Genomic DNA, 25,365 nt, shown 5'->3' on the forward strand with positions numbered 1-25,365 from the left:
GGCCACTGGCGGGGGCACGGCGCAGCACAGCCCGCCCGCCTGCGACGCCCCGCGGGCTGAGAGGCGCGCTCCCCGCCCCACCCTTGCCCGCCGCCCAGCACCGCTCGTCCCGCCCCTGGGCCTGGGCCCTGCTGCGTACAGGTCACCCTGCGGGGTGGCAAATAGGAGATACTCACACACACTGCGTCACAGCGACCCCGACACACCGCGCCCGCTGCCGATCCGAGAGAAATTAAGCTTTTAGACAGTCCCCTAAAGACTGCCTCTATTTACACGCCCAGACAGAGGGTCAGCCATGACTCTCGTCACTTGCGGCGCATTAAAGAACCCCCCTATAAGAAAATATAAGTACTACACGGTCGGAGCATGGCGGGAGCCGGCCGAGTTACGATTGTTACGAAGAGAGATGGAGATTAGGAGGAGAGAGCGCTTCCCTAACGCGACAAGCAGGAGGTAGGATGCTGGTAGGATGATGAGGCGAGCGCGTCCCGTGCAGGATGCTGGTAGGTGACATGCCGGCAGCCTGTCCGCGCAGCTCCAGGAGGACGCCTCGACAACCACTGTCGCAGCAGCAGCCTACATAAATCGATCGCTCATCAGCGGGAGCCTCATCGCGAAATGATTCCGCTTGCTCGGATGCCCAATTGTCGGGTCATGTGCTGCAGATATTCGTCCCCTGCCAGCCATGCAGCGCTGCTCACGGTCGCGAGATTGCAGTCACGTTTAGCGATGCGTGGTGGATGCAGATAACAGAGGGGGGGAGGTGTTTGATCGTTTATAAATCCGTCCCGCGATAAGGTTCGCCACAATAACAAACCGCCAGTAGTGCGCTCCCGCCGGCCGGCGGCGGCCCCCGCCGTAGTGCCGCCGCGGCCGCGGCGCGGCGCGGTGCGGCGCACATCCCTGAGGGGTGACTTTGACTTTGTTGTGAAGAAGATTGGCCCGGCGTGCAAGGAGCGCGCGTCCCCCACTCCCGCCCGCAGTACTACCAATGCGAGGCGGAGTCGCACTTGGCGGATAATTTCGGATGATTGCGGCCCAATTTTCCAATTCCTGTGTCCTGCGCTCACCCTTGACCGGCCCGCGCCTGCCTCGCCGCCGGGGCTCATTTGGCCCCCTGCTCCACCTGCTGAGCTGTCCTCGTGGCGGGCCCACCCCACCCTCCCTGCTGAATTGCTTTGAATTAGACAAGCTCTGCGCTCCCTCCCATTTAGCCGTTGGACCAATGTTTGTGTATTAGGTCTATTTCGGGACTTGCAGTCTCTGACCAGACCAGGGAATAAAGCATCGCTCCATTCGCTCGCCATGGCGATGAGCACGTGAGCTCGAAGACCAGCTCTACCGGGGCACGGTCTGGAACCACGGCTACAAGCCCCGTGGAAATCGGGCCATTATACTACTCATCCCTCCCCAGCAATTCTTTAATGATTGTTAAACGAAAAGGGCGGGCACAAGTGTCCCTGCCAAGGCCTGTGGCGGTAGTCTGCAGTCAGCAGACATGGATCAGGTGGATGATCCTCCCCGTCCAGATTCGTAGTTCTACTGTACCTCACGGTGGGCTTGGCCGTGCCATGGCCTCTTACGGCCCCCGAGAGAGAAGGCAACGCGCCTGCACGCGTGCATGCGGTGCGGTCTATAGCTTCGGAAGTACGGGCGGGGCGGGGTGAATCAGCCACCTGCCATACTGATACTCGTGGTACGCTCACTCCTCTCCCAAGAGGTGAGAGTTTTATATTCTCGCATCCCCCGCAAACATTACAGTTTTAGTTTCTGTCTCGAGCTTGCGTGTCCTGCCCGCACCTTCCATGTATGAGAATGCGCTCCAAGCGGCACCGGCCGTAGGCCTAGCTATGAGATGTATTTATACTCCCTTGTTTACTGACTTACCCCTTCGCCGTCGACTGTACGCTGAAATGGAGCGTCGTCCTTGTTTACGGCGTCGCTACGTGTGCTCAACACGACGTAAAACGTGGACGCCCCCCCCTCCCCGAAAAAAAATAAGGGAAAACACATACACAATGTATTTTGGCTAACGGAGGAAGAATCGGAAGAATAGCGGGTAGAATATAACGGTTCCTGTTCCTCATTGGTCGAGCCTGTACCCCCACTGCCGGCGTGACGTAGAGGCGGGAAGCTCTCGGCGTTTCTACCCACTATTCTTCTTCCTCCGTTAGGCGAAATATTGTACCGAGGCTAGTGGATTCGTTATTAGTAACCTACTCGCTCGTTGCCGTAAAGCGCCATATGGGTAGGTGCTAGTTGGTACACACACAGCTTGCCTTCGTGCGACACAACATTTAACTACATACAAGATAGTGAGAGGCGCTCAAGCGCCGCGCCTGCTAGGCAGCACTTCGTGCTGCTGCGCTGTCTGAGGTGCCGCTCTCTCCCGCCTCGCCGCGCCTAGCCGCGCCTTGTAGTAGTCCGTCTGGCGCACGTTGGCCCCGCCCCGCTCACCTTGGGCTGGAGCAGGCGATTGAGGGGCTCTAGTGGGAGTGAACCAGGAGTGAAGTGAACAGTTCGGCCCGCTTGGCCCCTCTACACATCCCTTGCACGCAGCCGCGGCCCCAGCGGAGAACAAGTAAGCCCTTCCCCTGCCCTCTGAGCACAGTCGTACCGGAAGTGATCAAGCCAGATCCGGCGCAAGTAACGCTTCCTGTTACATGCGTGCATGCGGTACAGTATGACTACGAAAGTGTGCGGTGTGAGTCAGCCAACTGGTACCCAGTCGCTTGTTTTAGCGCGACCAAGATGACTAGAGAAGCTTCTTGCGCAAAGCTTTTCATTATTCGCTCTGACTAGACCAGATTGTGGGCTTCTGTTTCCGACTGCCTCATGTAGCGGTTGCACAACGCTCATATCTGGGGATGCCAGAACCAGTTTCTGGGCATGTGCAGACCAGATCTGGCCCTGACTCGCTTTATCTCGCTGTCTCGGTTACGCGAGTCGCGAAGCAAGCGCCGTGTCAGTCTATCAGTAAGAGCTGCGGCGCCCCAGCACTCAGACCTCGTCTCATCCTCTAGACCCCCGACATGAGCCGAGTGGTCTCTCCCGGAACGGGCTGGTGCGGGCGCGGGGACAAGAAGAGGTCCTTCGAGAGTCACCCGCCGATCGTCTGCTACGACAAGCCGGCCGCCGCGCAGGTCGACCGGGCCGAGTACGACCGGAAGAGGCACGCGGCGCTGACCGGGGATGCTGTCCAGGACTTTGCGGTGCCCAAGCGGTCGGCCAAGACCTGGACCATGCAGCCAGGCGACCTATGCCGGATCACTGTCGTCGAAGGGTCGCAGGTAGGGAGCAGGCAAACCTGACAGGGTGGGTTCAAACTCCGCGTCGTTTGAATGGGCGGATTGGAAGAGTCTCCTCTTCCGACAGGTCGGCGACATGAACTTCTGGAACCTGGACAACCCCGCGGAGCGCTTTTACTCGGGCAAGACGCGGCAGCTGCACTCGGCGCACCTCTCGGTGTACGACCGGCTGTGGAGCGTGCTGCCCTACCTGCGGCCTATGGCCACCGTCGTGGCCGACTCCATCAAGTACGGCATCGACGAGGACGGCGCCAGCGTGCACGACGTCATCGGTGAGCCACCGTGACCCTGGCCGTGGTGTGGTGGGCGGCCCACAGTTTCTTACAACGAATCGTGTCCCAGGCACTCGGTGTGACGACTACACCTACAAGCTCATCACGGGCGAGGACAGGTGGGGGTCCTGCCACTCGTACCTGACCAAGGCGGCGGAGGAGGCGGGGCTGGACGAGACGGACGTGCACGACGTTTGGAACATCTTTATGTGCACTGGCTTTACAAAGGTATGTGTCAGCGGATGCACTCTCATCTGTCTGTCCTGTCGACCGCCGTCTCATACCGTACCCTCCGAGCGCAGGACACCCACCAGTACTTCTGCAAGCCCAGTCCGGCGCGCAAGGGGGACTACATCGAGTTCATCGCCGACATGCCGCTGTTGGTAGGGCTCAGCACCTGTCCCCAGGGTGAGTTTGGATCGGGAAATGCTTGCCATGATGCTTCAGCAGATCACCTAGGCTTTCTTCGGCTCGCAGGTGATGTGTCCACCCCGGTGGGACAAGTCGTCCCCGAGGACATGTGCCACCCCCTCGGCGTGCAGGTGTTCCGCGCCGTTCCATGATGATCAGGTGCTACGATTTGGAAATTACCTTTAAAACTGATTCGCTCTGTTTAAATGTTATCACATCAGTTGTCCAAAATAAATATAATTTAAGCGATTCCTGTCTCATTTCATTACTGTGTTACATTGAGTTTATTCGAGCATTACTGCTTTTTGAACAAAAAAGCCTTCTTTGGTACGAATCGCACCTGCGCAGGAGTTGAATGTGCGTCTGGACCTTGGTTCGCCCTGGTCTCTTCTTCCCCGGCCTCGGTGGAACGCGCTCCCAACCCTGACGCAATGGCGCCCTGCGACCGGGCCTGGGGCGCTGCTTGGGCAGGTGCTCTAGGAGGTACCTTGCAATCTCGACGGGGACCTTGAGCACCCACAGGAGCGTGTAGGGTGCCGCTGAGCGGCACGAGGCGTGTCCCGCCCTTCTGTGAGTGCGTCGCAGAGTGCGATCTGTCCGGGTCGTCATTCGGCTGGAAAATTTTGGAAGTGTGAGTGTGGGGATCTGATCATATGTAGCAGTACGCGCTGGGCCTAGATATACGTACCTGCTGTACCTCCTTCCTGGCCACAGCACTGGCAGCCTCCTCGGGCTCTTGGTCCCACGGGTCTTCAATCCAGCTGAATGGCAAAGGCATGTCGCCTTCTATCCAGTCACAAGTTTTGATTTCAGGTTAAACAAGAATCAGTCAACCTAACACCGACACTAGAATGCGGTAACTCATAGGAGCGCCATTTTCGAGGTACCCACCCACTCGTGATCTTTGGTCCCGCTCCCTCTGCGCTTCCTGCACCGCATCCTCTAGCTCACTTATCTGCCTCTGCAGCTCCACACTGCGGTCTTCCTCGACGCTAAGAGCTGCTTGCAGCCTGAAAAAACATGCGTACATCAGGAATCAGGAAAGGATATATGAAGGAGGGGGCACCGTGGTACGAGGTATGAGAGAACCAGGCCACAGGCCACGTCGGCGACTTTTAAGACCATAACTGGCTGACTCAATACCGTTTGAAAGCATCTCCCTCAAGGGGTTCGTCTGCCAGGCGTTTGTGTTGGTCCAGCAAACGGGCTGCTTCCTCAAGAAGAGTCACTTCCTTCCTCAGCGCATCCAATTCCTCTGCAAACCACGAAAAAGAAGGATAAAAGTGACCAGATGAGCATTCTTCAACATGATTGTTTCGGGGGGCTGACCTCCGCTTATTATCTCGCCTTCGATAGTCATTCGTTCAGTCTGCTGAGACTTGCCCGCCGTGCTCTTTGTCTCAGTCCGGAGTGAGGGTCGCGGCGACTCCACTCGGTTAACAGATTCGAACACTTTCTGATGGAACGCCGAACGCGCCTTTATGACGGCCTCAGTGAGCTGCTCCTGAAAACCGGAGCCAAAGTGCCATCACAGCTAGATAATTCATCTTAGACTTACCTGCATTTGCGTAAGTAAAGTATGATGTCTACACCAATAGTTCTGCTAACCAGTTTGTGTTCCTCTGCCTCCACAAGGATCTGTTGCTCCATGTTCAGATCCTTCCAAACGTCGGCCTCGAGCTGCAGTAGCTCGCACTCTATTTCTCGTCTCCGATATCCTAAAGCCCTTTCCATTTGCTTGGCTTATACGCGAGTCGAGGTGCACTTGTGGGTCAACATCTATTTGATTTCTCTCAAGGATTTCTCGATCAACCTTGGATCAACTGAACCGAAGCCGTTTAAAATTTACGGCAAGTGCCGCTGCCACCATCCAAATGTCTATGATTTTTAAAATCAAACTGCGAATGTAGTTGGATGTTATAATGAATGGATGCAGGTGGGTGAAGGGTCGTAAAGTAGAGAAAGCTGTGAGAGAAAATGGATGTCAGCACAAAGTTCCACTGTTCTTGGAAGTTTCGGCGATGCGAGCGACCATTTTGCCGTAGTGTCTTCACAGTTGGCAGCTCCGTGAGTAAAGGTGTGTGCATTTTCGCATTTAGATTTTTGTCAGTCGAAAGAGATTCCACATTGAACTGAAGCAAAGTCGTTCGAAACTTTCTGGGCAGTCAAACTACGTCCCTTCTATCTTTTCCACTTATTGCATAAGCCCTAAGAACTAGGAGACGTTTAAAGGTCGCACCGCCTTGGTCGAAAGGCCGAAACGTATCCCCGGATGAAAACGTCGGCCATATTGGTGTTGGTGTCCGATGTTGGCCAAGCGACTCGCCTCAACACATTACGATCTTGTAGAAATTTAAAAAGAATTCCATGTGATTGTTTTAAAGCTTTATCACCGAGGGTAGGGAAAACTTGGAACGGTATATATGTAGGATAATGAGTTGTGCGCGGTCCCTATTGTCTGGAAAGACCGACTGTGAACCAACCATGGGTGATGTTCTTGGGAAAGAAGGGAGAGAGGACCAACTTTCTGACCATAATGAAGAAAATACGGAGCGTGCTGAGGCAGAGGGAGCAGAAGCGGATGATGAATCACCGACAGATGAAAACATTACCGCTCTAGTACCTAATTTAGACCCCGGGGCCGAGAAGCAGGTTAGAAAAACAATGTTGTTTCCTCCACAGAAACTCCCTTCCCCTGGTATCAGTCTGCATTTGTTTGTTTTTATGCTTAAAACTGACAGTATACTTCAGGTTTCTACGCTTGACACATTGTTTCAGAGTTTTCTCCTTGTGTCAGCTGGCTTTAAGCCAACAGAACCCTTTTTCTCTCAAACCCATGAACTGTCATCCTTTCATTTCCTTTAAATTCTGTAGCATAACTATGTTCCTTAGTTTTCTCTTTTAATCCTCAACTTTGCTACCACTGGAAAAATTGAAGTGTTACTGCTATTTAATCTTTTCCAAATTGGTCACTTTTCTTTTGTTGCTGTTGAAACATTTGCGAATATTTTTACAAAATTATCCCCCACTTACCCGTTTTATTTTCATTTCTAGGATTTGATTACTAGAGATATCACAATACCCGACCATGAAGTAGATGAAAATGAAAGAAACCAAGCCAAAGAGGACCAACATGCATGTACGCCAGACGCAGAGATAATAACTGAAACACCATTGACACTATCCTGTGATGTACCTTGTGAAAATTCAATTCAAAATTCTAAGGAACCATCTGTTTTGCCTGTTAAAATTGTTACTGAAGAAACAGATCTCAACCAGAAGACTAAGGATCTGAGAAGTAACAGTGATGATGCTGGAGTTTATGATGTTGAAGAGTCAGAGTCAGATATGGAAGGTGTAGCTGATGCAGATGATGAAGATGGTTTTGAAGATGATGACGACGATGATGAATATGAAGATTATGATGATGAAGATGAAGATGATGAAGACGATGATGATGAAGATGAAGAAGGTGGCATGGATGCCGATGATGAGGATGATTTTGGAGACAATGAAGTTCAATCACCTAAAAAGTCTGAGTCTCTTGGCGTTGATGAAATGCAAACTAAACGAAGCGAAGAGATAAAAATTAATAGTGATTGTGTTTTTTCTTATTCTGATAGTTCAGATGACTCTGCACTGAGAACAAAGAATAAGAGTGGAGGAAGAATCTGTGATAGTATGAGAAGAAGAAAACTGATTAAAGCTAAGGAATGTGCAGTGCCTAGGTCTAACAATTCAACTCACGTTGATCAAACAATTATGTTATCTGAGGCTATGACCAACCTTAAGCTAGACAATAGCAGACTGGAAATTTGTGATGGTAATGATAACAAGATAATTCAGAGAGTCACATCAGAGACTGTTTATAATGCCCGGATACAGGATGAAACAATACCACAAGATGATGGGACAGTTTCAGAAAGTATACCTTTGGATGGTTATCAAGGAGAAGAAACAACTTCGAGTCCTGTGAAAGGTGATGAAGGTGTGCCTAATGAAGAGGATCATACATCATTAAATGAGGAAGATATTAAGGAACTGATGCGGAAGGAAGCTTTGCAGCGTCAAAAAGAGTCTTGCACTTGTGAATCGTGCGAGTCAAAGAGGTGAGTGATTAGGCATGTGCTTTTCAATAATTTTGTGGCTTTAATGATGTTAACTTTGACCTTTCTTCAGGATTACTTTAGGTGAGCAACGGAAGCTTCAGGCTGCCTGGATGGAGTTGCGTCATTTTGTCAGAGAGGTCTATCGCATAATAATGCAAACTGCCCCTGATGACTGCATGCCAATTGTTGATGCTTCCCAAGATGAACACATGATTGCCATAGCAAGGAGGTTTGTGATAAAGTAGTCATCAATCAATCTAACTTAAATGCTTTTAGGGAACTCAACTTACATGATTTGATTTTCTTCTCAAGGTTGACCCAATCTGATCCCCATCAGCTTTACCATAGGCTGCAGGCACAAGTACATGAAGTTGCTACGGCAGTCAAAGTAAGGCTCAAGGATATATCAGAAGACCACCACCAAGACTCATTAGTGGCGACAGACTTCTTTGAAGGTAAATTTTACTGCTCTACTTTTGTTATTTCTTTAAAACCTTTGGTTCACAATGCAAACCTTTTCCTCAACCTCTAGGACTGTTTTATTGTTATGACAAAGTGTCTGCTGCTGCTAAAAGAGTTGCACCTATACTTGAGGACTTAGAATCTAAACATCTATCTCGGTTTAATTTGACATGGGAGTTATTGAATAAGGCCATTTATTTCCAAGTTGTCTATAATGATGCAGTTATTTCTCAAAAATTGCCTGAAATGATTGCCTTGGTTACGGATAAGGTATGGTCAGATAAGGTATATTTCTAAGGCTGTTATTGTATTGTCCCTTAGTAATATTATTGGAACAAATTCTTATCCTCTTTTTTTCCTTTTTTTTGGGGGGGGCGTTTCTTTGTAGGGCCAAGAGTTTCAAGGTATGATTCGGTTTTACATGGCTTTTGATGATGAAATGAGCATTATTCAAGCAATGTGGAGAGAGTCCTTTGAGTTATTACAGAAGTACAAGTAAGTACAATAATTTCTAAACTATCTTGACTAGTCATACCGCATTTACCTCTCTTCTAATCTTATTCAATTTTTAATTTTAGCACAAACCAGGCTAAAATTAGAGCTAAACAGCAAATGTTATTGAGGGACTGGGAGGTGTTTAAAGCTCAGAGGCAACGTGTTCAAAAAGCCTCAGTTGAGGGGTGAGTGGTTTCTTATTAATTATTTTCTTGTTTTTAGGAGTCTTTCAAGTTAAATACCCTCATTTTATTTTTCAGAATTGAGCTAATTAACCGCCACGGTCCTGCTGCATTGGCTGTTGTTGAAACTGGCTCCGACTCAGAAGAGTACATAGAAGTTGTAGTTTGCCCCTCATGCAACATTATTCAACCATGTCCTTGTGATGAATGCTGCCTATCTCACCTATTTTCTTGCCGTGCTCATCAAGCTCGTTTAGCGGAGCTGAGGTAGAGATGTGATACAGATAATTTGAGCCAAGTTTACTGAGTTGTTTAATATAAATGCTCATAATCTTCTTCATTTTTCTTCTAGTCCAACACTTGAAAGAATGGCGTCTGATGGAGCTGGTGATGAACCAGCAATCATTGGTAGTGAAGATAGACATGGTTATGGGATATTAAGATCAACCTATGGCCCGTCATACTATGTTCCAGCAGAACTCCATCCTCCACCACTTCGAACTGGTCCTAAACCTTGCCCTTTTGGATGCTACTGTAGGGAAGAAACAGAGACTGCACCAAATCATTGTCCGGCTCCTGAACTTTCAGACCAGCAAGGAGGCCGTAAGTCCCAGTTTACTCAATTTAAGTTAATTAGTATGTGTTGCACCTATATTACATGCAAGGTTTACAGACACAAATGTGGGATCGGTCCAAGCTTTTATTAATATGTGGAACTTTCAAAAATGCTCTATCACCCCAAAAGTATTTAAGTCATGTGTCAAAGCTCTCACTATCTCATGTAAAGATGTTCTGTAGTATCAGTTAAACCCACAGTGCTACTATTATTTTTATTCCAACGTATCAGCATTGGAATTTAACTCACAAATATTTCATTTTTCAGATGGAGATGGACCAGGTGTTTACCCCCATCATTTTAGTGGAGATGCTCCGCATCCACATTTTGGGCATAGTCAACCTCCCTCAACTACCCCTAACCAATGCCATAGTTATACTGACAATAAAGATCAAGCAAATATTAAGTGTATTAAAGAAAATACTTCCAACAAATTGATTTCATCAGATCTCTTAAATATTAATGGAGTTACCAAATTAGAATTTGCTGGGAACAATGTAAAACCCTTCACCCCTCTTGGGTGTGAACGTCAACTTCTGGTACAGCCACAACCTCAGCCTCGAGCACGTTTTACTGCTGGACCAGGTGTGAATGTTCCTGATACAGACGATTTCCCCGATCCACCAGCAGATTTTGTGATTCCCCCATCGGAATTTTCTGGAGAGGTTGATATTCTATTCTAACTTTGCCTTTAATTATGGTTACCTAGATGTGTGTTTTCCATATGCTAAAGTTAAATTGAGAATTTTTAAGCCAGGGTTCTATTGATTGTTACTTTTAATTCAGCAACTTATATTTAAAAAATTTGCTTGCAGGTGAAAATAGGAGCAGCTCCAAAATTAAATGAACCAGTAAAAAATATCATGTCTAGGACAGGTAACAAAGCCCCCTTTAGTCCTGTTTCATCATCAACTAAAATTGGAGCTCTTACTGCTAATGGGCAGGAGCCAATATTTGTGTTGACAAAAGCTGGGGCAGCTCCTCCATCACACATTCCCTCCCTTCAAGGAAAACCAATGCCCCCAAAAGAAAAGAGACTGTGTAAGTGATGAATGTATTTCTACAGCTGCTTGGAAGTATGAAAGATAGAAATCTGAGCTGTAATGCATTTAATTTTTTTTTAACAGCATCATCTGTGCCTTGCACTCCACCCACAACACCACCCGCCAATAAAAATGCACCCAGCGGACCAACTATCCAAGGTTTGTTAAAATGCATTTATGGCACTTTAGTTACACCATTTGAAATTGTGAATTTTATTACAATAGTTCAACTTTAACAGGTTTACTGGAAGAAGCTTTAGAACGTAAGAAAGCAGAAATGGCTCGCGCAGCTGCATCAGCAGCTCGTGAGTCACCCCGTGCCGTGGTGAATCCTCCACCAGCCTCCATAACTGGTGCAGCAGCGGCACCGCCTGCACCAGCCTCCGCACAAGCTAAGCCAAAGCTAGGCCATACATGTTCATCTGCCAAACACAAACAACACACCCATTCCCCTAGCCATAGGGACCCTAAAAATTGTGATTGTTGTTTCTGTGAGATGTTTGGTCATGGGGCGGTAAGTAGAACTGTGCCTATGAACCGTAATTTTTGGAGTGGCTTTGAATTCTCTTTACATCTTCTTTATGTCATCCTCCAGCCTCCTGCGGCCCCGACCAGCCACCGCTTCCATGAAAACCGCCAACGGCTGCGTTCCAAACTGAACAAGAGCCGAGCCAGCAAGCAGCAGGTAGCCGGAGGCAGGGTGTCTGCGGCGGGGGCGGCTGCTAAGTCAGCAGCTGCAGCTGCAGGCCAGAGGACCCAGACAGCGGCTGTGCCCCGACCTGCCACCGCCCCAGCGTCTTCAGCGGCCGCCAAGTCATCCCTTCCCAAGGTTTCGGTTGGGACGGCGGGTACTGCCAGGCCGTCTGGCGTTGGCGCCCCGGCCCCTTCTGCGGGCCCAGGGGCGTCGCTGGTGGTGAAGACTGCCGTCCCGAGCGGCGCCACGCTCAGCTCTACACCGAGCGCCGTTCATACAACGCGAGTGTGTGCACCCGGCGCACCCACAAGCGCACCCGCAGGCGTGATCTCGTCGGGCGCGGCCGCGGCCAGGGCGATGGCATTCAACGCGACGAGTAAGTGGATTCAATAATCAACTCCTTGGGTTATTTCCGAAAGAGGAAACGTGTATCGACTCCCGCGCGACACAGCACCATGAGAAAGATGTGCCCTTCTCTCTTTACCAGATGTGCTTTTCTTGTTGCCACAACGTAAATGTACCTTATACTTTCCTGCAGGTGGATCCTCCCAGACAGGTTCTGCCTTTACCTCGACTGTAGGGAAGACAGCTGTTACAACCGGCGTCCACAGTGTGACCCAAACTCAAACTGTACGACCATCTCATGTTGCTGCAGCAAAATTAGCTGAAGCAGGGATGAATAAGGCTAAGATACAGCCTGTTAGCAGTGCCAAATCCTCAGTTACCTCAAGCAACCAAAGATTAACAGCAGCTCCTGCAAGTGCAGGAAAAGGTTAGAAATAAAGGGAAAATTAATCACAATATATTTTATTATGTATTAATGGAGTGTATACATTAACTTCTTTTATGTTTTAGGGAACCAAGCACCTACCCGGGGTACTACCCAGGCCACACAGACTGTACCTGTGGCTCAGAAGAAGGTTGTTAATGCAACACCAGCTTCAGCACCAGCTTCAGCACCAGTTGCAGCACCCCCCAAGGAAGAGCCTCCAAAGAAGGAAGACCCTAGACCAATAGATGAACTATTAGATTTTATTGAAGGTGGTTCAGGCTCTCAGCAAAAAGCAGACTCCAAGAAAGCTGCTAAAAAGGCTAGACAAAAACAAAAGAAAGTAAGTGATCAGATTTTTATATCCAACATAACGCTTTTTTAATATTTTAAACACATTGAACTGATTGAATCAATCTTATTTGCAGCTTGAACAACAAAGAGAAGAAGAAATTGCTCAAACTCCAGATGTCACCATCACAATGCTCAAAGATTCGGATGCAAAAGGAAAGGGGAAGAAGGGATCCAGTAAACGTAAGTTTTTAAAGATTTACTATTGTGCATTTGATATGTCATCTACCCTCCAGTTCAACCTTTCAATTTTATCAATGTCTTCTTTTTTAGAAACAGAAGAGGTTATTTCGACCATACCAAGTGCCACTGCTCAAAGCATTCGTGATCGTATTAAAAGTCAAGTTGGGGAAGTTGCCAAAAAGATGGGAACCTCAGATCAGCCTCAGATGGTCACAATTCGTCGTGTTATGGAGCCCAATAGTAGTGAACCCACTGTTACCATTACTCTGAAAGGGGCAACTCCAGATAAAGATAAAGTATTATTTACCCTAGTAAATGGTCAAAATGAAGTGGGTAAGTTAATCAGTTATCAGTAATCATATACAAATATTTCTTTAATATCACTCTCTTAGAGATTTATTGTTGCGGCACAAATTGCATTGAGATTTCATTTTCATTTTACAGTTTGTCATGATCAAGTAAGCTCGGAACCAAAGACCAAAAAACAAAGGAAGCTTGAAAGAAGGCTCCTGCGACAGCAGCAACAACAGCAAATCCAAGTTGAAGAAGGAGTTGAAGAGGAAGACGATGAGCCTGAATTTGTTGCAGATGAGGATGAAGAGGAAATAGACATGTCACAGCTCACTAAAACACAGCGGAAAAAGTTACGCAGGCTTCAGCGCAAACAAGAAGAGGAGAGGCTGGCTGAAGAGGAGCGCCGCCGTGAAGAGGAAGAAAGACTGCGGCAAGAAGAAGAGAGGCGTAGGAGAGAAGAGCAAGAGAGGCTTCAACAACAACTACTAAAAGGTAACAAAAAAAATTCAAAGAAGGAAAAGTCACAGAAAATACAACCTCAGCCTATACCTCAAACTAACTCAAAAAAGAATCAGAAGACAAACAATAAAAGTCAAACAGGCTCTGAACAGAACAACAAGTCAAATGGTAAAGGAAGCAAAGTAAATTCTGCACCAGACTCAGATGAGGAGTTTATGGTTCCAGTCCAAATGACAAAGAAAGAAAGGAAAAAGGCCCGCAAAGTACAGCAATTACTGGAGGAGGAACAAAGACGGCAGAGGCAAAAGGAGGAGGAAGAGAGAGAGAAACAGAGACAGCTTGAACTGAAAGAACAGAAAAAGAAGCAGAAAGAAAATCAAAAATTAAAACAGCAGCAACAGAAACAGCAAGATAAACAACAGCAAAAGTTGAAAGAGGTGGAGAAGAAACAGCAAAAACAGACACAACAAAAACCACAGCTTCTTACTCAACAGCAGCAACAGCAGCAGCAAAATCTAAAGCAAAAACTGAAGCAACCTTCTTTGAAGCAGCAACAAACTGCAACTTCAAAGCGAGGAGGAAGAATAACAACAAGTATTATTCCAAATCCTCTTACCCTTGGTTCTTACATGCCACCCGTTGGCAGCCTAGAGTGGACGACTCAAGCCCTAGCTGCTTCTCGGCCTAGTGTAACAATACAGCCTGCCACAGCAGGTGCATCACAGTCGTCTCTTGGTGGTCTGGAACAACGCTTTTCCACCACACTCACTTTAAATGGAAAGCCTATTTTGCCACCACCAAGACAGCCCTCGCCTGAACCTGCACAGGACTTCAGTTTAGAGAATTTGAAACTGCCCCCTGGAATAACTATTACCAAAGTCGACCCAAGTCAAGTTGCCCAGAGAAAGCCTCCTGTGTCCAAACCTCAAGTTACCAAAACTGTTGTACCTAATCCTCCCCCAACTACAATAATTGCTGCTCCTCTTTCTGGGAGCAGACCTCCAGGAAACTACAATTCTGGTGGTGGCCAAGACCCCAATTCCAATGTAATAGTTGTAGACACTGGCAAACTTAAACAAGATATTGCCAGACGTGAAGAGGAACCTGAACAAGTTGTAACAAGAAAAAAGAAAAATAACAAGAATAGAAAGGCCCAGGCTCAGGCTCAGGCCCAGGCCCAGGCTCAGGCCTCAGAATCTGCTGCAAGAGTTCAACAGCCTTCACAGCTCTCACCATTTATGTATGGAATGAATTCTGTGAGCATTACTCCAGCTGGGCAGCCACCTCCTCTTATGGCTACTCCTGCACCCCCACCTCAGGCAGCAATCATCAAGATGAATGGGAATATGGTTACTATCCGTAATCCCGCCATTCATCCAACTCCACAAAGGTATGCACCAGCTTGGATTGCTCATAATATGATTTTGTGTCCACAATTATTTTGAAAATTTTCCTATGTGTCTTCTTTATCTTACAGGTATATTGGCCCTGATGAACCAGCAGGTCGCAAACCTGCTCCGAGCAGTGGTCCTCCTCTGCACCAGAACCGCAACAAAGAGAACAACACTCTACCTCCTAGATTTGCAAATGCTAAGATTGCCCAGCAGGTAATACTTCATCCAAAATATTTATTTGTTTACTATTTCTGTATTGTCCTGACCATTGAGAATGTGCTCATCATGCAAGGTTCCTTTCTCTGCTTTCAGGCTAATGGAATGAATGGTTATGTGCCCGAGTTGAGCTCTGCCAGCCACCGTGCTCAGCACTTTAACCCTCCTGCCACTTCACATATCACTCACTCTGCTCATGTCTCTAAACCAAACCATCCAGTCCATACCCCTCAAACATTTGAGGTTTCCAAGCCTCCTAGACTGCACTATGATCCGCCACCTCGTCACTTCGAGGGTCGGCCTTTTGAAGCACCACAACCGTCTCACTTTGAGGGATCTTCGCACCGCCACTTTGAAGCGGCAACTGTACATCATTATGATACTGCATCTCGTCAGCATTTTGACTCAGGACGCCACATGGAGACGCACGCGCACACTCCACGGCACTACGAGTCGCCGGGTCATCACTTTGAGCATCCTGGGCACCTATTCAACCCATCACCTCAGCAGATGACAGCACCTGCCAAGCATGTTATCCCACAGAATTATGCTGCAGCCATTGAAGGGAAAAAGAGCAAATTGAAAAACAACGACGACTGGCAACTTTTAGGTAAGTAATATTGATGACGTTCTTTGCCACCTGTTTTTTGTTTAGGTCATGTTGTTGCACAATTGTCAATAATGCCCCATCCTATTCCATGAATCTTAGCAGACATTGAATAAATTTTTATGAAGTAGGTTTTGATAATGTCATTCCTTTACAAATTACAATAATAAAATACATAAAAGTTAACCTTGTAATATTTGTAGTTATGCCCCAATAACTTTGAGTGTTGAAAAATCCTCACAATTAACTTTTGTAAGGACCTCCTAATTTCAGTAGACTCGTACACCTCTTTTGATATAGATCACACTGCCCACATGACCTTTGCTCACCATATCATAATTACTATTTTCCAGATAATGTATTTGCTCCTAAAGACATTGATTTGGATGATGGAGACATTGACGACGATGAGAGAGAACTTGAAGCTTTTAAAAGGTTCTGCCTTCAATCAGTTCCTCCAAAACGAAAAGAAAAAGTTCATTTGAATATTGAAGATATTGTTCTTAAGAAGAAATCTTCTGCTGTAAGTTGTACCTGAATTCTCATAAAATGCCATAGGAAGATACTTATTTGTATTTGGCTTGGGTAATTGGACTGAAATCTTCAGCCTTCATGATTTTGGGTGTTGTAGCCCTTTTGACTGCCATGCACGTCTCTGTGCAACAGTTACCTTGTTGTCCATTGTCATCACAGTACCTGTTGTATTGATGGCTTTTCTTATCTTATTTTTTTCCTCCATATTGTCTGTTCCTCCTTCACATAAGTTGAATATTGTCAATGTGTGCTGTTTTGATTGAAATTTGTTTTACATTCTACAGTTTTATCTTACAAAATCTGACTATCTGGGAACTGTATTTTGGAGTTTTCTAATATATATTTTTTTTTTGTTTCTTTTAATCAATTACTCTTATGAGTACATCTCAAGATTGCAACGCACACAGCTGCAGATAGATTTTGTGGTTTGTTTATCTCTTATTCGTCTGACTGCCTGTTAATCTGTGATGCTTGCAGTATAAAGTAAGGAATTTTACAAACAATTACATTTAAGTTCCTTTTGCATATTTATTTTGTTATAGGTGAAGGCCATTTTTGTGTTAATATTTTGCTAAAATGATTGGTTGATCATGTGTTAATATTTTTTAAAGTTTTCTCTACATGCTTGATGAAACTCAGATTTTCTAAAAGTTATACCCAATGATACCTTACTACCTATTAAGGATACCTACACCCATGATCATTCTGTAACTTCAGCACCATCTTGTGTTCTCCATTTGTCATTAAATTCACCCTGGTAAAATGGTCAATCTTGATTCTAGGAACAACCTAGACCTGGGTCTTTTCTAGAGCAGTTGATTTTATATACCTTATTGCTCTTTCCCAGTTCATTGCTAATAGATGGGAAATTACCATTCTCTAGTATGTTACTTTTTTTCATTTTTGAATGTACTCTTAAGGTATGTTTAATTTGATTTAAGGAAACAGTATTATGTCGGAGAATACAACCTGTACTACAAATAGAGATTGATTGTAATCTCTTTCTCTCTAACTATAAATCTATCAGAGTGTCTCCCTCTTTTTGTGAGGGGAACTGTAAATGTGCATGTTTTGAATACATTATCTTCTTTTTTTTCATTCACCCCAGTGTGTTGACTTAAAACATATTATTTATGTTTGTGACTTACTGTTTTCATTAAATCTTTTACTGCTTTAGTCTTTCCTCCTACCATTAGCATGTACCATGAGAGAAGTTGTCCATAAAGTTCCCTTTGTTCATTCTTGGTTTACTCTTTATCAGTGTCATACTTTAAAATACCTATTAGGGGAATGTCCACTTTCTATCTATTTTATTTGTATCTAGGATTTGCATGACCATGAGTGCCAATTGCTGTGGGTCCCTGCCTTATCTTTCAATATTATCTAGGTGACATGTTTCATGAACTTTGTACATTTCTGTGAATTTTCTTTTGTACATCTTAAGGAGTGTAGATTTCTTGATCTAGGTGGCAAGGTGGCTGATTAAACCTCGCGCTTGTGCTGAAAAGTCCTCTTGTGTAATAATGTGTGATATCTATGGTAAGCAAGAATGCTTATGATTCTGGAGCTTAAGTTCCACCTATATCCAGACAAAAAGAAAGTCTTCTTGATGCTGGATTTTAAAAATAATCTAGTTTGGTCTGCAGCATTTCTAATAGTCAAAGTAAAACACAAAAAAATGTGTTACTTAGCAAAATGCTGCTCTCCGCCAAATATGTTCAGTCAAATATTGTTGTATTTGTATGAGTTAAATTTTAGATCTACCTATGGTTTGTTGTGTTAATTTGTATTGTACAGTTTAAATATTATGTAATTTAATAACTCCCATCAATTTAAGAAATATTACTCAAACTATTTAAATATTTTTCAATGACCATTTCAAATCATGATAATTCGTCTAGTGACAAATACTTCCTCAAAGAGATCTAAATTAATGATGCAATTATGATACCTACTGTTGGTGTCCTTGCTAGTGTCTCATTTTAGTATTTTAAGTGTTTGTAAATATTGAACTCGAGGGACAAACGTTGACTGTGGTGTTGTAAATTACTGCTAGACTGTAGATAAAATGAATGAATGAATTCAACATAATGCAATGTTCTACTTTCCATATCTGTTTTTTCTGAACACACACCTCTCACCATCTACAGCCAAATTTCAAACTTCTTCAGCTGCATTCTATATGCCATGATTTTTTTTAGTTTCTGGTTCTGGTTCTAAATTGATTTTAGTTTCTGTTTCTGGTTCTAAATTGAAAGTAAAAGCAATAACGTAACAGTATTAAGAATTAAACGTTTCGATTCAAAATTCACAGATTGTCGTTTAAACTTAGCGGGAGTGCCGTTCACTTGTCATCTATTATCCCCATCCCCACCTCAAATTTTTCATACTTACATCGAACGCGAACATAACAACAACTACAACAACACACGACATCTTAACCCCAACAACCCGTCATGTCGTTCAAAGACGATTTCAACCTTTTTATTGGTGCTAAATATGGCATTTTCAAAGGTATTTCGTCAAGCCAGAAGGTTTTTGTTCTTTTTAGAAAAGGCTCCAGTTTGTTTCTTTGTCAACGGCTTCTACTGTCCCTCAATACAATTGTACTGCTAGCAAGCGATCATCCACGTGTGTTTCTGAGGTTAAGATCTCGTCTTTATATCAGTACTCCTTAACGTTTAAGCATTTTAATCAAGATATCAGCGTAATCTCGTATTTTACACACACGTGTTTCACATATTTCGCACGCTATTGAAGCTCCTCGTACACAGTTATATTCTGGAGGTTTATGTACTCATCTTTCAAAGTTAAGGGTTGATATCTTAACTTTATCATTTTATCATATTTTCAGGTGTTAAAGCAACCGATGGGCAACCTTTAATAAGTAAAAGTATTCAGAGCCTGAAACACTTGTCCAAGGAATCTGACTTGACTGCTTTGGCATGGAGTAATGGTGACGAAGAAGATATCCTTATTGGACTCTCAAATCAAGTTGTTAAAACTTATGACACAAAAGGCAAAGCATTTACGTTCAGCACTGACGCCAAACTCTATGACAAAAGTGGTGTAGGTGTTAGTAATGGAGCTATATGTGGCCTAACACGCTTCGATGGGTAAGGTTCCTTTCTGGCTGCTACTGAAATGAGAAGTTAATCAATTTAAGAGAGTACAGCTGTCTACAACATTCTACTTCAGGGTTTTGGTGACCGCTGCAGAATCAGGCCATGTACGTGTCTTAAGATACAATGAAGAGGATTGCATAAATATATTTGCCAATGGGCCTATTTCAAAGATGCGACACTCAATTTCAAATCCCAGTACAATTGGAACTGGAGGCTTAGAAAATGAACTCAAGCTGTGGGATCTTAACACTGGAAAATTATCATTTGAAGCTAAAAATGTAAGTTCCTATTCTGAACTGTATATTTTATTCCGATAACAATACTGTCAACATTTCCATGACGTTACAGGTTCCAAATGATTTTCTTCAACTTCGAGTTAAAGTATGGGTAACAGACCACGTTTTTCTGCCTTCATCTGATAAAGTAGCTGTGGGCAGTAGATATGGTTATGTAAGTTGGCCCTCTAATATTTATTTATCTGTATGGTCTGAAAATTTTAATTTTTTGGCATATCTATGTATATTATTTATTTTAGGTTCGCTTGTATGATCCTAAAGCACAGAGGAGACCTGTTATAAAAGTTGATATGCCAGAAAAAGCTGTAAATTGTATTGCTGCCTCAAGTCAAGACCAGTGTGTATTCTCTAAAATTTTAAAAGTATCTCTAGAGTTCTCCTTACCAAATATACATGTACGAATTTTCCACTTTCAGCACTGTATTGTGTGGTCTGACCAAAGGGGATATTGTAGCTGTTGATATGCGCATGGGTCGGACAACCCAAAATTATAAAGGATTCACAGGGGCTGTTCGTGATATTGTGTGTCATCCTACTGAACCCTACATAGTCAGTGTTGGCTTGGATCGCTTTTTACGTATTCATCATTTAACCACCAAGAAACTCCTCCTTAAGGTACATTTAGGCTATCTATACTTCTAATCTACTGCCAGGCTTGATGTTAGTTAGTATATATATAACTGATTAAATTTCATTTTTCAGGAATACATTGTTTCCCGTGCTAGCTGTGTTTTGATGAGATCAGACTTCTCTCTGCAGCCAACCAAGTCTGAAAAAGAGAGAAAGGGCAACAAAAGGGCCTCAGATGATCTCTTGAGTGATGGTCAGAGTGACCATGAAGAAGCTCAACAGTTTGATGACATTTTTAACTCTATGGAAGTTGTATGTATCTAGATTATAATCATGGATGCCTTTAATCAATGTTGTTAGTGCTCTATTTCATCCTTTTTCCTATATTTTCAGGTGGTAGATGGAGGTAAAACAAAATCAATCAAGAATAAAAAATTAGCAACCAAACAAACTTCATGTACACCTTTGAAGAAGAAAAAGACAAATTTAATTGTGAATCCCTTTGCCACCCCAAAACTATCTCAGGAAAATAGTAGCCCAATGAAGAGCACAATGAAGAAAAATAGTGTCAAAATTGATGAAGACTCTGATGATGATTTAATGATTGTATCTGAAACAGTAGCAAATCCAGCACCAGCAGTTTCACAAGCAACCGAGGAAGAAGATTCAGAACCTGATGAGGCAGAGGGAGACAGTGATGAATTTGATGATGTGGAAGAGGAAGAAAGTGAAGGGGGTGACTACAAAGATGACACCATTACTACAGTTATTAAATCTAATAATGACAATAAAAATAGAAGATAAAACTCACTGTATATTTTCTGTAATTGAAAGATGAAATTCTGTATTTTTAATAATTGTAATAAAGTATTCTCTAAAAAGGAAAAGGAATTGTGGTTTCATAGACGCTGAAAGTGAGCCCTCCCCTCGCACCCCGCTGTGTCGCATAGATTGTTTTCTTGCCAGCGGCCGCGTTTCTAGCAGGGTACGACGTAAGTATTCACGATTAGCAAATGCTGCGCGTACAGATGGGTTTAGGAGCCACAGGTAGGGACTTAAAATGTGCTCAGGAATAGTTTTTGAGCCAGTAGCCAGTTTAAATATGGACTCTCGTAGGTTCGAATGACCCGCGCTAACCGAGTGACTTTCAGCATCTATGAATTTGTCATAATGGAGATTAGACTTAGCTGACAATCGCTGCCTGACGTTTCCCGTCCTGAAACTTTATTTTCCTGTTTCTCTGCTGTTTATGCAAGGTCTATATGGCTACTGCTTCTGCGTGTTGTGGGTTAGGATGTTGTTATAATGCAAGTGGCTCTTGCCAAAATTGGCAGAATTTAAGTGAGAATCATTTGTTAAATGTCGGATCGCTCTGATGAGTCCGACTATTTCGCGTGCAGGCCCTTCCCATGCGTTATAGATACATTTTCCAGCGACTTCATCGATAGCAAAGTAAGTTTTCTTGTAGATCACAATGTTGTTTACTCCCTTTTTCTTATCGGTTTTCCTAATCAAATCTGGAAAGCCTCACGTCCCGGTTCACATTTAAAGCAGATGTTTGTGTAATTCTTAGTGTTTCCATTTTGTATTCTACCCTGCTAGTTGGTTTGCCTATTGATGCTTTTCTGTCATCCTGATTGAGATCTTTAGGGCTATCTTAAGGTTTCTATTTTGTTATTTTTTTTCTTCCCTATGTTTGGAAACTCTGCCATTCTATGAAGGTCTTTTGTTTCAATATTGAGCTTTCTCTGCTTTTTTTTAGATTGACTCTGCGTGGGGTTTTCCAGCGTCCCCTCGATTGCGTTTGCACTCGTTGGGCGCTATCAACAGAAGGATGAATGATTTAGAGTTAGGGGATCGTCCCCCATCACCAGCTCGTCTGGCTCACACTTCAGACAAACATGCTCGATGCACACTCAATGAACTCAGTGTTTTGAGGCGGCATAGAGAGCTGTGTGATGTTGTCTTGAATGTTGGAAGTCGTAAGATCTTCGCCCATCGGTAACAGAAACCTTTTAAAGTTTTCTTTTTTTTTTTTCAGGTCAGTTGTTGATTTGATTTGTTTCTTTCATAACTTTTGTGTTGTTTTTTTGAAGGGTGATATTGTCAGCATGTAGTCCATACTTCAGAGCCATGTTTACGGGAGAGTTAGCTGAATCGAGGCAAACAGAAGTCACCATTAGAGACATTGATGAGTTGGCTATGGAATTGCTCATTGACTTTTGCTATTCATCAAACATTGTTGTGGAAGAAGGAAATGTGCAAACTCTTCTTCCTGCTGGTAAAAGAAGAATTCTTGTAGTTTTCCACGTTTTATCTCCTGTCTTGTATTTTGTTGGATTCTTACTCCTCTTTTCCTCTGTAATAGCCTGTTTACTGCAACTTGCTGAGATTCAAGATATCTGCTGTGAATTTCTGAAACGCCAATTAGATCCCTCAAACTGTTTGGGCATTCGAGCTTTTGCTGACACTCATGCCTGTCGAGAACTGCTTCGCATAGCTGACAAGTTCACTCAACACAACTTCCAAGAGGTTACTCATAGTTTCCGATGTTTGTTGCTTTTGAAAATGTTACCATGACTGACCCTTTATGAATTTATCAATATCTAGGTAATGGAAAGTGAAGAGTTTCTTCTCTTACCTGTTGGGCAGTTAGTTGATATCATCTCGAGTGATGAATTAAATGTGCGCTCTGAAGAACACGTTTTTAGTGCAGTCATGAATTGGGTTAAGTATAATGTATCAGAGAGAAGGCAGCACCTTGCTCAGGTTTGTAGTGTGATTTCTTGCCCTGTTGTTTTCTGGTTTATTTAAGTTGGCACAGTGTGTTCTGGGAATGTAAGCCGCTTGGTCATATTCCAGGCTCTTCAACACGTCCGTCTTCCCCTGCTTGGTCCCAAATTCTTAGTTGGAACTGTTGGATCAGAGCTCTTAGTTCGCAGTGATGAAGCATGTAGAGACTTGGTAGATGAAGCAAAAAATTATCTCCTACTCCCACAAGAAAGACCACTGATGCAAGGACCTCGCACCAGGCCCAGAAAACCGATGAGGAGGGGAGAAGTTCTATTTGCAGGTAAACTTCTCTAAATTTTCAGTCTTTAGCCAAAATTGGTAAACTTTTTTTAATGTAAATTTTTGTATTTGTTATAATTCTTATTCATTGCCTCCCATCAGTTGGAGGTTGGTGCAGTGGCGATGCAATTGCATCTGTAGAACGGTTTGATCCACAAACCATGGATTGGAAAATGGTTGCACCTATGAGCAAGCGCCGCTGTGGAGTTGGGGTGGCTGTATTAAATGATCTTCTTTATGCTGTTGGAGGACATGATGGCCAATCCTATTTAAATAGCATTGAAAGGTACATAATTCTTACATACATAACTGTTGAACTTTGTGTTTGATCCCAAACTACCGTATGGTTTTGACAGACCATTCTATTTTTAGATTTTATTCTAACCCCCCTTATTTTTTGTTAGGTATGATCCCCAAACTAACCAGTGGTCCTGCGATGTTGCCCCTACAACTTCGTGCCGTACTAGCGTTGGAGTTGCTGTTCTGGATGGCTTCCTTTATGCAGTTGGTGGACAAGATGGTGTTCAATGTTTGAATCATGTAGAAAGGTAAGACCTGTATATAGATCCGAAGGGAATCATTAAACTTGTAATCTAGTTTGTGAGGCCTATAAAACTTTTCAATTAAATTTAATTTGTATAAGGGCTAGAGTAAATAAAGATAAAGTTTTTTCTTAATTTGATTTATTTGCTTTGCAGATATGACCCCAAGGAAAACAAGTGGTACAAAGTTGCTCCAATGACAACAAGGAGACTAGGTGTTGCTGTTGCTGTCTTGGGTGGATTCTTATATGCTATTGGTGGTTCAGATGGACAGTGTCCTCTGAATACTGTGGAACGTTACGATCCCAGAGCCAATAAGTGGTGTCCTGTTGCTCCCATGTCAACCAGACGCAAGCATTTGGGATGTGCTGTGTTTAATAATCTAATCTATGCAGTTGGAGGACGTGATGATTGCATGGAGCTTTCCAGTGCTGAGAGATATAACCCTCATAGTAATTCATGGAGCCCAATTGTGGCTATGACATCACGTCGAAGTGGGGTAAGGCCTGTAGATCTACTTTGTAACTGCAGATTTGTTTTACAATCAACATTTTTTTCATCTTTACTTATGTTTTATAGGTGGGTTTGGCTGTTGTCAATGGACAACTTTATGCTGTGGGAGGGTTTGATGGAACTGCCTACCTAAAAACCATCGAAGTCTATGATCCTGATCAAAACCAGTGGCGTCTCTGTGGTGCAATGAACTACCGCAGGCTTGGTGGTGGTGTTGGTGTAATGCAGACTCCTCAGACAGAGAATAATTACTGGTGACTAACGCCTTCCCCACCCCATACGCTTCCATTTGAGTCGTATGGGTCGCCTGGGGAATATATGGGACTTTCTGTAGTTCATTTTCCTGACAAAAAAATGTGAGCACAGAATCCAAGCACACTCAATGAGGGCACAAATTTTGGGAAGCAATGTCCTCATAGATGAGTATGTGTTCAAAGACACTAAAAGACTTCTTAGGAGTTTGGTAAAAATACTCATATGAAGAGAGATTTAGAAGTTGTCTCAGTTAATGGGTATTGACATTGACTATTAATGATTAATGATCCATCTGTCTATCTATCCACATTATTTTAGTCTAGAAAATGTTCATATTTGGTTGCTTGGGCATTAAAATCGCTACAGTTGATCATTGTTTTACCTTGGCAACCAGGAATTCAATTCTTATTCATCATGTTAAAGTTCTTTGAGCACTTGTTATTTTTTTCTCCAATTGATTCCATGACTGACCAAGTTAATTGATTCCCTAATATTAGTTGTACATAAACTATAGTTTTGTCTTGGGCTTTAACATGCACATAATTTGCTTCTTAATCGGTATGATATCCGTGCAGCAAATGTTGTATGTTTTT

At 43.9% G+C, this 25,365-nt stretch overlaps 5 protein-coding genes across 6 annotated transcripts; 4 read left to right on the plus strand and 1 right to left on the minus strand.

Moving 5' to 3' along the window:
* The first annotated feature begins 2,277 nt into the window (after nt 1–2,277).
* LOC113201736 (uncharacterized) lies at nt 2,278–4,240 on the plus strand. The gene is made up of 6 exons (XM_026415621.2): nt 2,278–2,581; nt 3,024–3,290; nt 3,376–3,580; nt 3,651–3,808; nt 3,883–3,988; nt 4,058–4,240. Exons 2-6 carry the CDS (start codon nt 3,033–3,035, stop codon nt 4,141–4,143), a joined length of 813 nt encoding a protein of 270 aa, XP_026271406.1. The 5' UTR covers nt 2,278–2,581; nt 3,024–3,032; the 3' UTR covers nt 4,144–4,240.
* Nucleotides 4,241–4,279: 39 nt separating this feature from the next.
* LOC113201735 (uncharacterized) lies at nt 4,280–6,165 on the minus strand. Its single transcript, XM_026415619.2, has 6 exons — nt 5,600–6,165; nt 5,321–5,495; nt 5,135–5,246; nt 4,883–5,001; nt 4,680–4,777; nt 4,280–4,604 (listed from the first exon to the last, which is right to left on the minus strand). The coding sequence occupies exons 1-6, from the start codon at nt 5,723–5,725 to the stop codon at nt 4,287–4,289; spliced, it is 948 nt and encodes a 315-aa protein (XP_026271404.1). The 5' UTR covers nt 5,726–6,165; the 3' UTR covers nt 4,280–4,286.
* Nucleotides 6,166–6,172: 7 nt separating this feature from the next.
* On the plus strand, nt 6,173–18,490 carry LOC113201733 (uncharacterized). 2 transcript variants are annotated; one of them, XM_026415614.2, is made up of 22 exons: nt 6,173–6,643; nt 7,046–8,100; nt 8,171–8,329; nt 8,413–8,555; nt 8,633–8,847; nt 8,951–9,057; nt 9,141–9,242; nt 9,318–9,506; nt 9,592–9,842; nt 10,123–10,520; nt 10,671–10,896; nt 10,983–11,057; nt 11,138–11,412; nt 11,494–11,968; nt 12,131–12,364; nt 12,448–12,704; nt 12,790–12,895; nt 12,986–13,228; nt 13,340–15,038; nt 15,126–15,255; nt 15,355–15,868; nt 16,219–18,490. In XM_026415614.2, the coding sequence occupies exons 1-22, from the start codon at nt 6,425–6,427 to the stop codon at nt 16,401–16,403; spliced, it is 7,257 nt and encodes a 2,418-aa protein (XP_026271399.1). In that variant the 5' UTR covers nt 6,173–6,424; the 3' UTR covers nt 16,404–18,490. The 2 variants fall into 2 exon arrangements, with proteins under 2 accessions (XP_026271399.1, XP_026271400.1); XM_026415615.2 differs by having other exon boundaries at nt 8,633–8,832.
* Nucleotides 18,491–18,769: 279 nt separating this feature from the next.
* Nucleotides 18,770–21,277, plus strand: LOC113201731 (WD repeat-containing protein 74). The gene is made up of 8 exons (XM_026415613.2): nt 18,770–18,913; nt 19,254–19,515; nt 19,598–19,802; nt 19,873–19,974; nt 20,060–20,157; nt 20,237–20,435; nt 20,523–20,702; nt 20,784–21,277. The coding sequence occupies exons 1-8, from the start codon at nt 18,856–18,858 to the stop codon at nt 21,192–21,194; spliced, it is 1,515 nt and encodes a 504-aa protein (XP_026271398.1). The 5' UTR covers nt 18,770–18,855; the 3' UTR covers nt 21,195–21,277.
* A 332-nt stretch (nt 21,278–21,609) lies between these two features.
* Nucleotides 21,610–24,923, plus strand: LOC113201716 (kelch-like protein diablo). The gene is made up of 10 exons (XM_026415586.2): nt 21,610–21,842; nt 22,153–22,391; nt 22,487–22,671; nt 22,759–22,922; nt 23,001–23,159; nt 23,253–23,463; nt 23,565–23,748; nt 23,867–24,010; nt 24,161–24,503; nt 24,584–24,923. The coding sequence occupies exons 1-10, from the start codon at nt 21,750–21,752 to the stop codon at nt 24,773–24,775; spliced, it is 1,914 nt and encodes a 637-aa protein (XP_026271371.1). The 5' UTR covers nt 21,610–21,749; the 3' UTR covers nt 24,776–24,923.
* The last annotated feature ends 442 nt before the right edge of the window (nt 24,924–25,365 follow it).

The sequence above is a fragment of the Frankliniella occidentalis genome, unplaced genomic scaffold, assembly GCF_000697945.3.
Source record: "Frankliniella occidentalis isolate FOCC.00 unplaced genomic scaffold, Focc_3.1 Scaffold6, whole genome shotgun sequence".
NCBI classification, from domain to species: domain Eukaryota; kingdom Metazoa; phylum Arthropoda; class Insecta; order Thysanoptera; family Thripidae; genus Frankliniella; species Frankliniella occidentalis.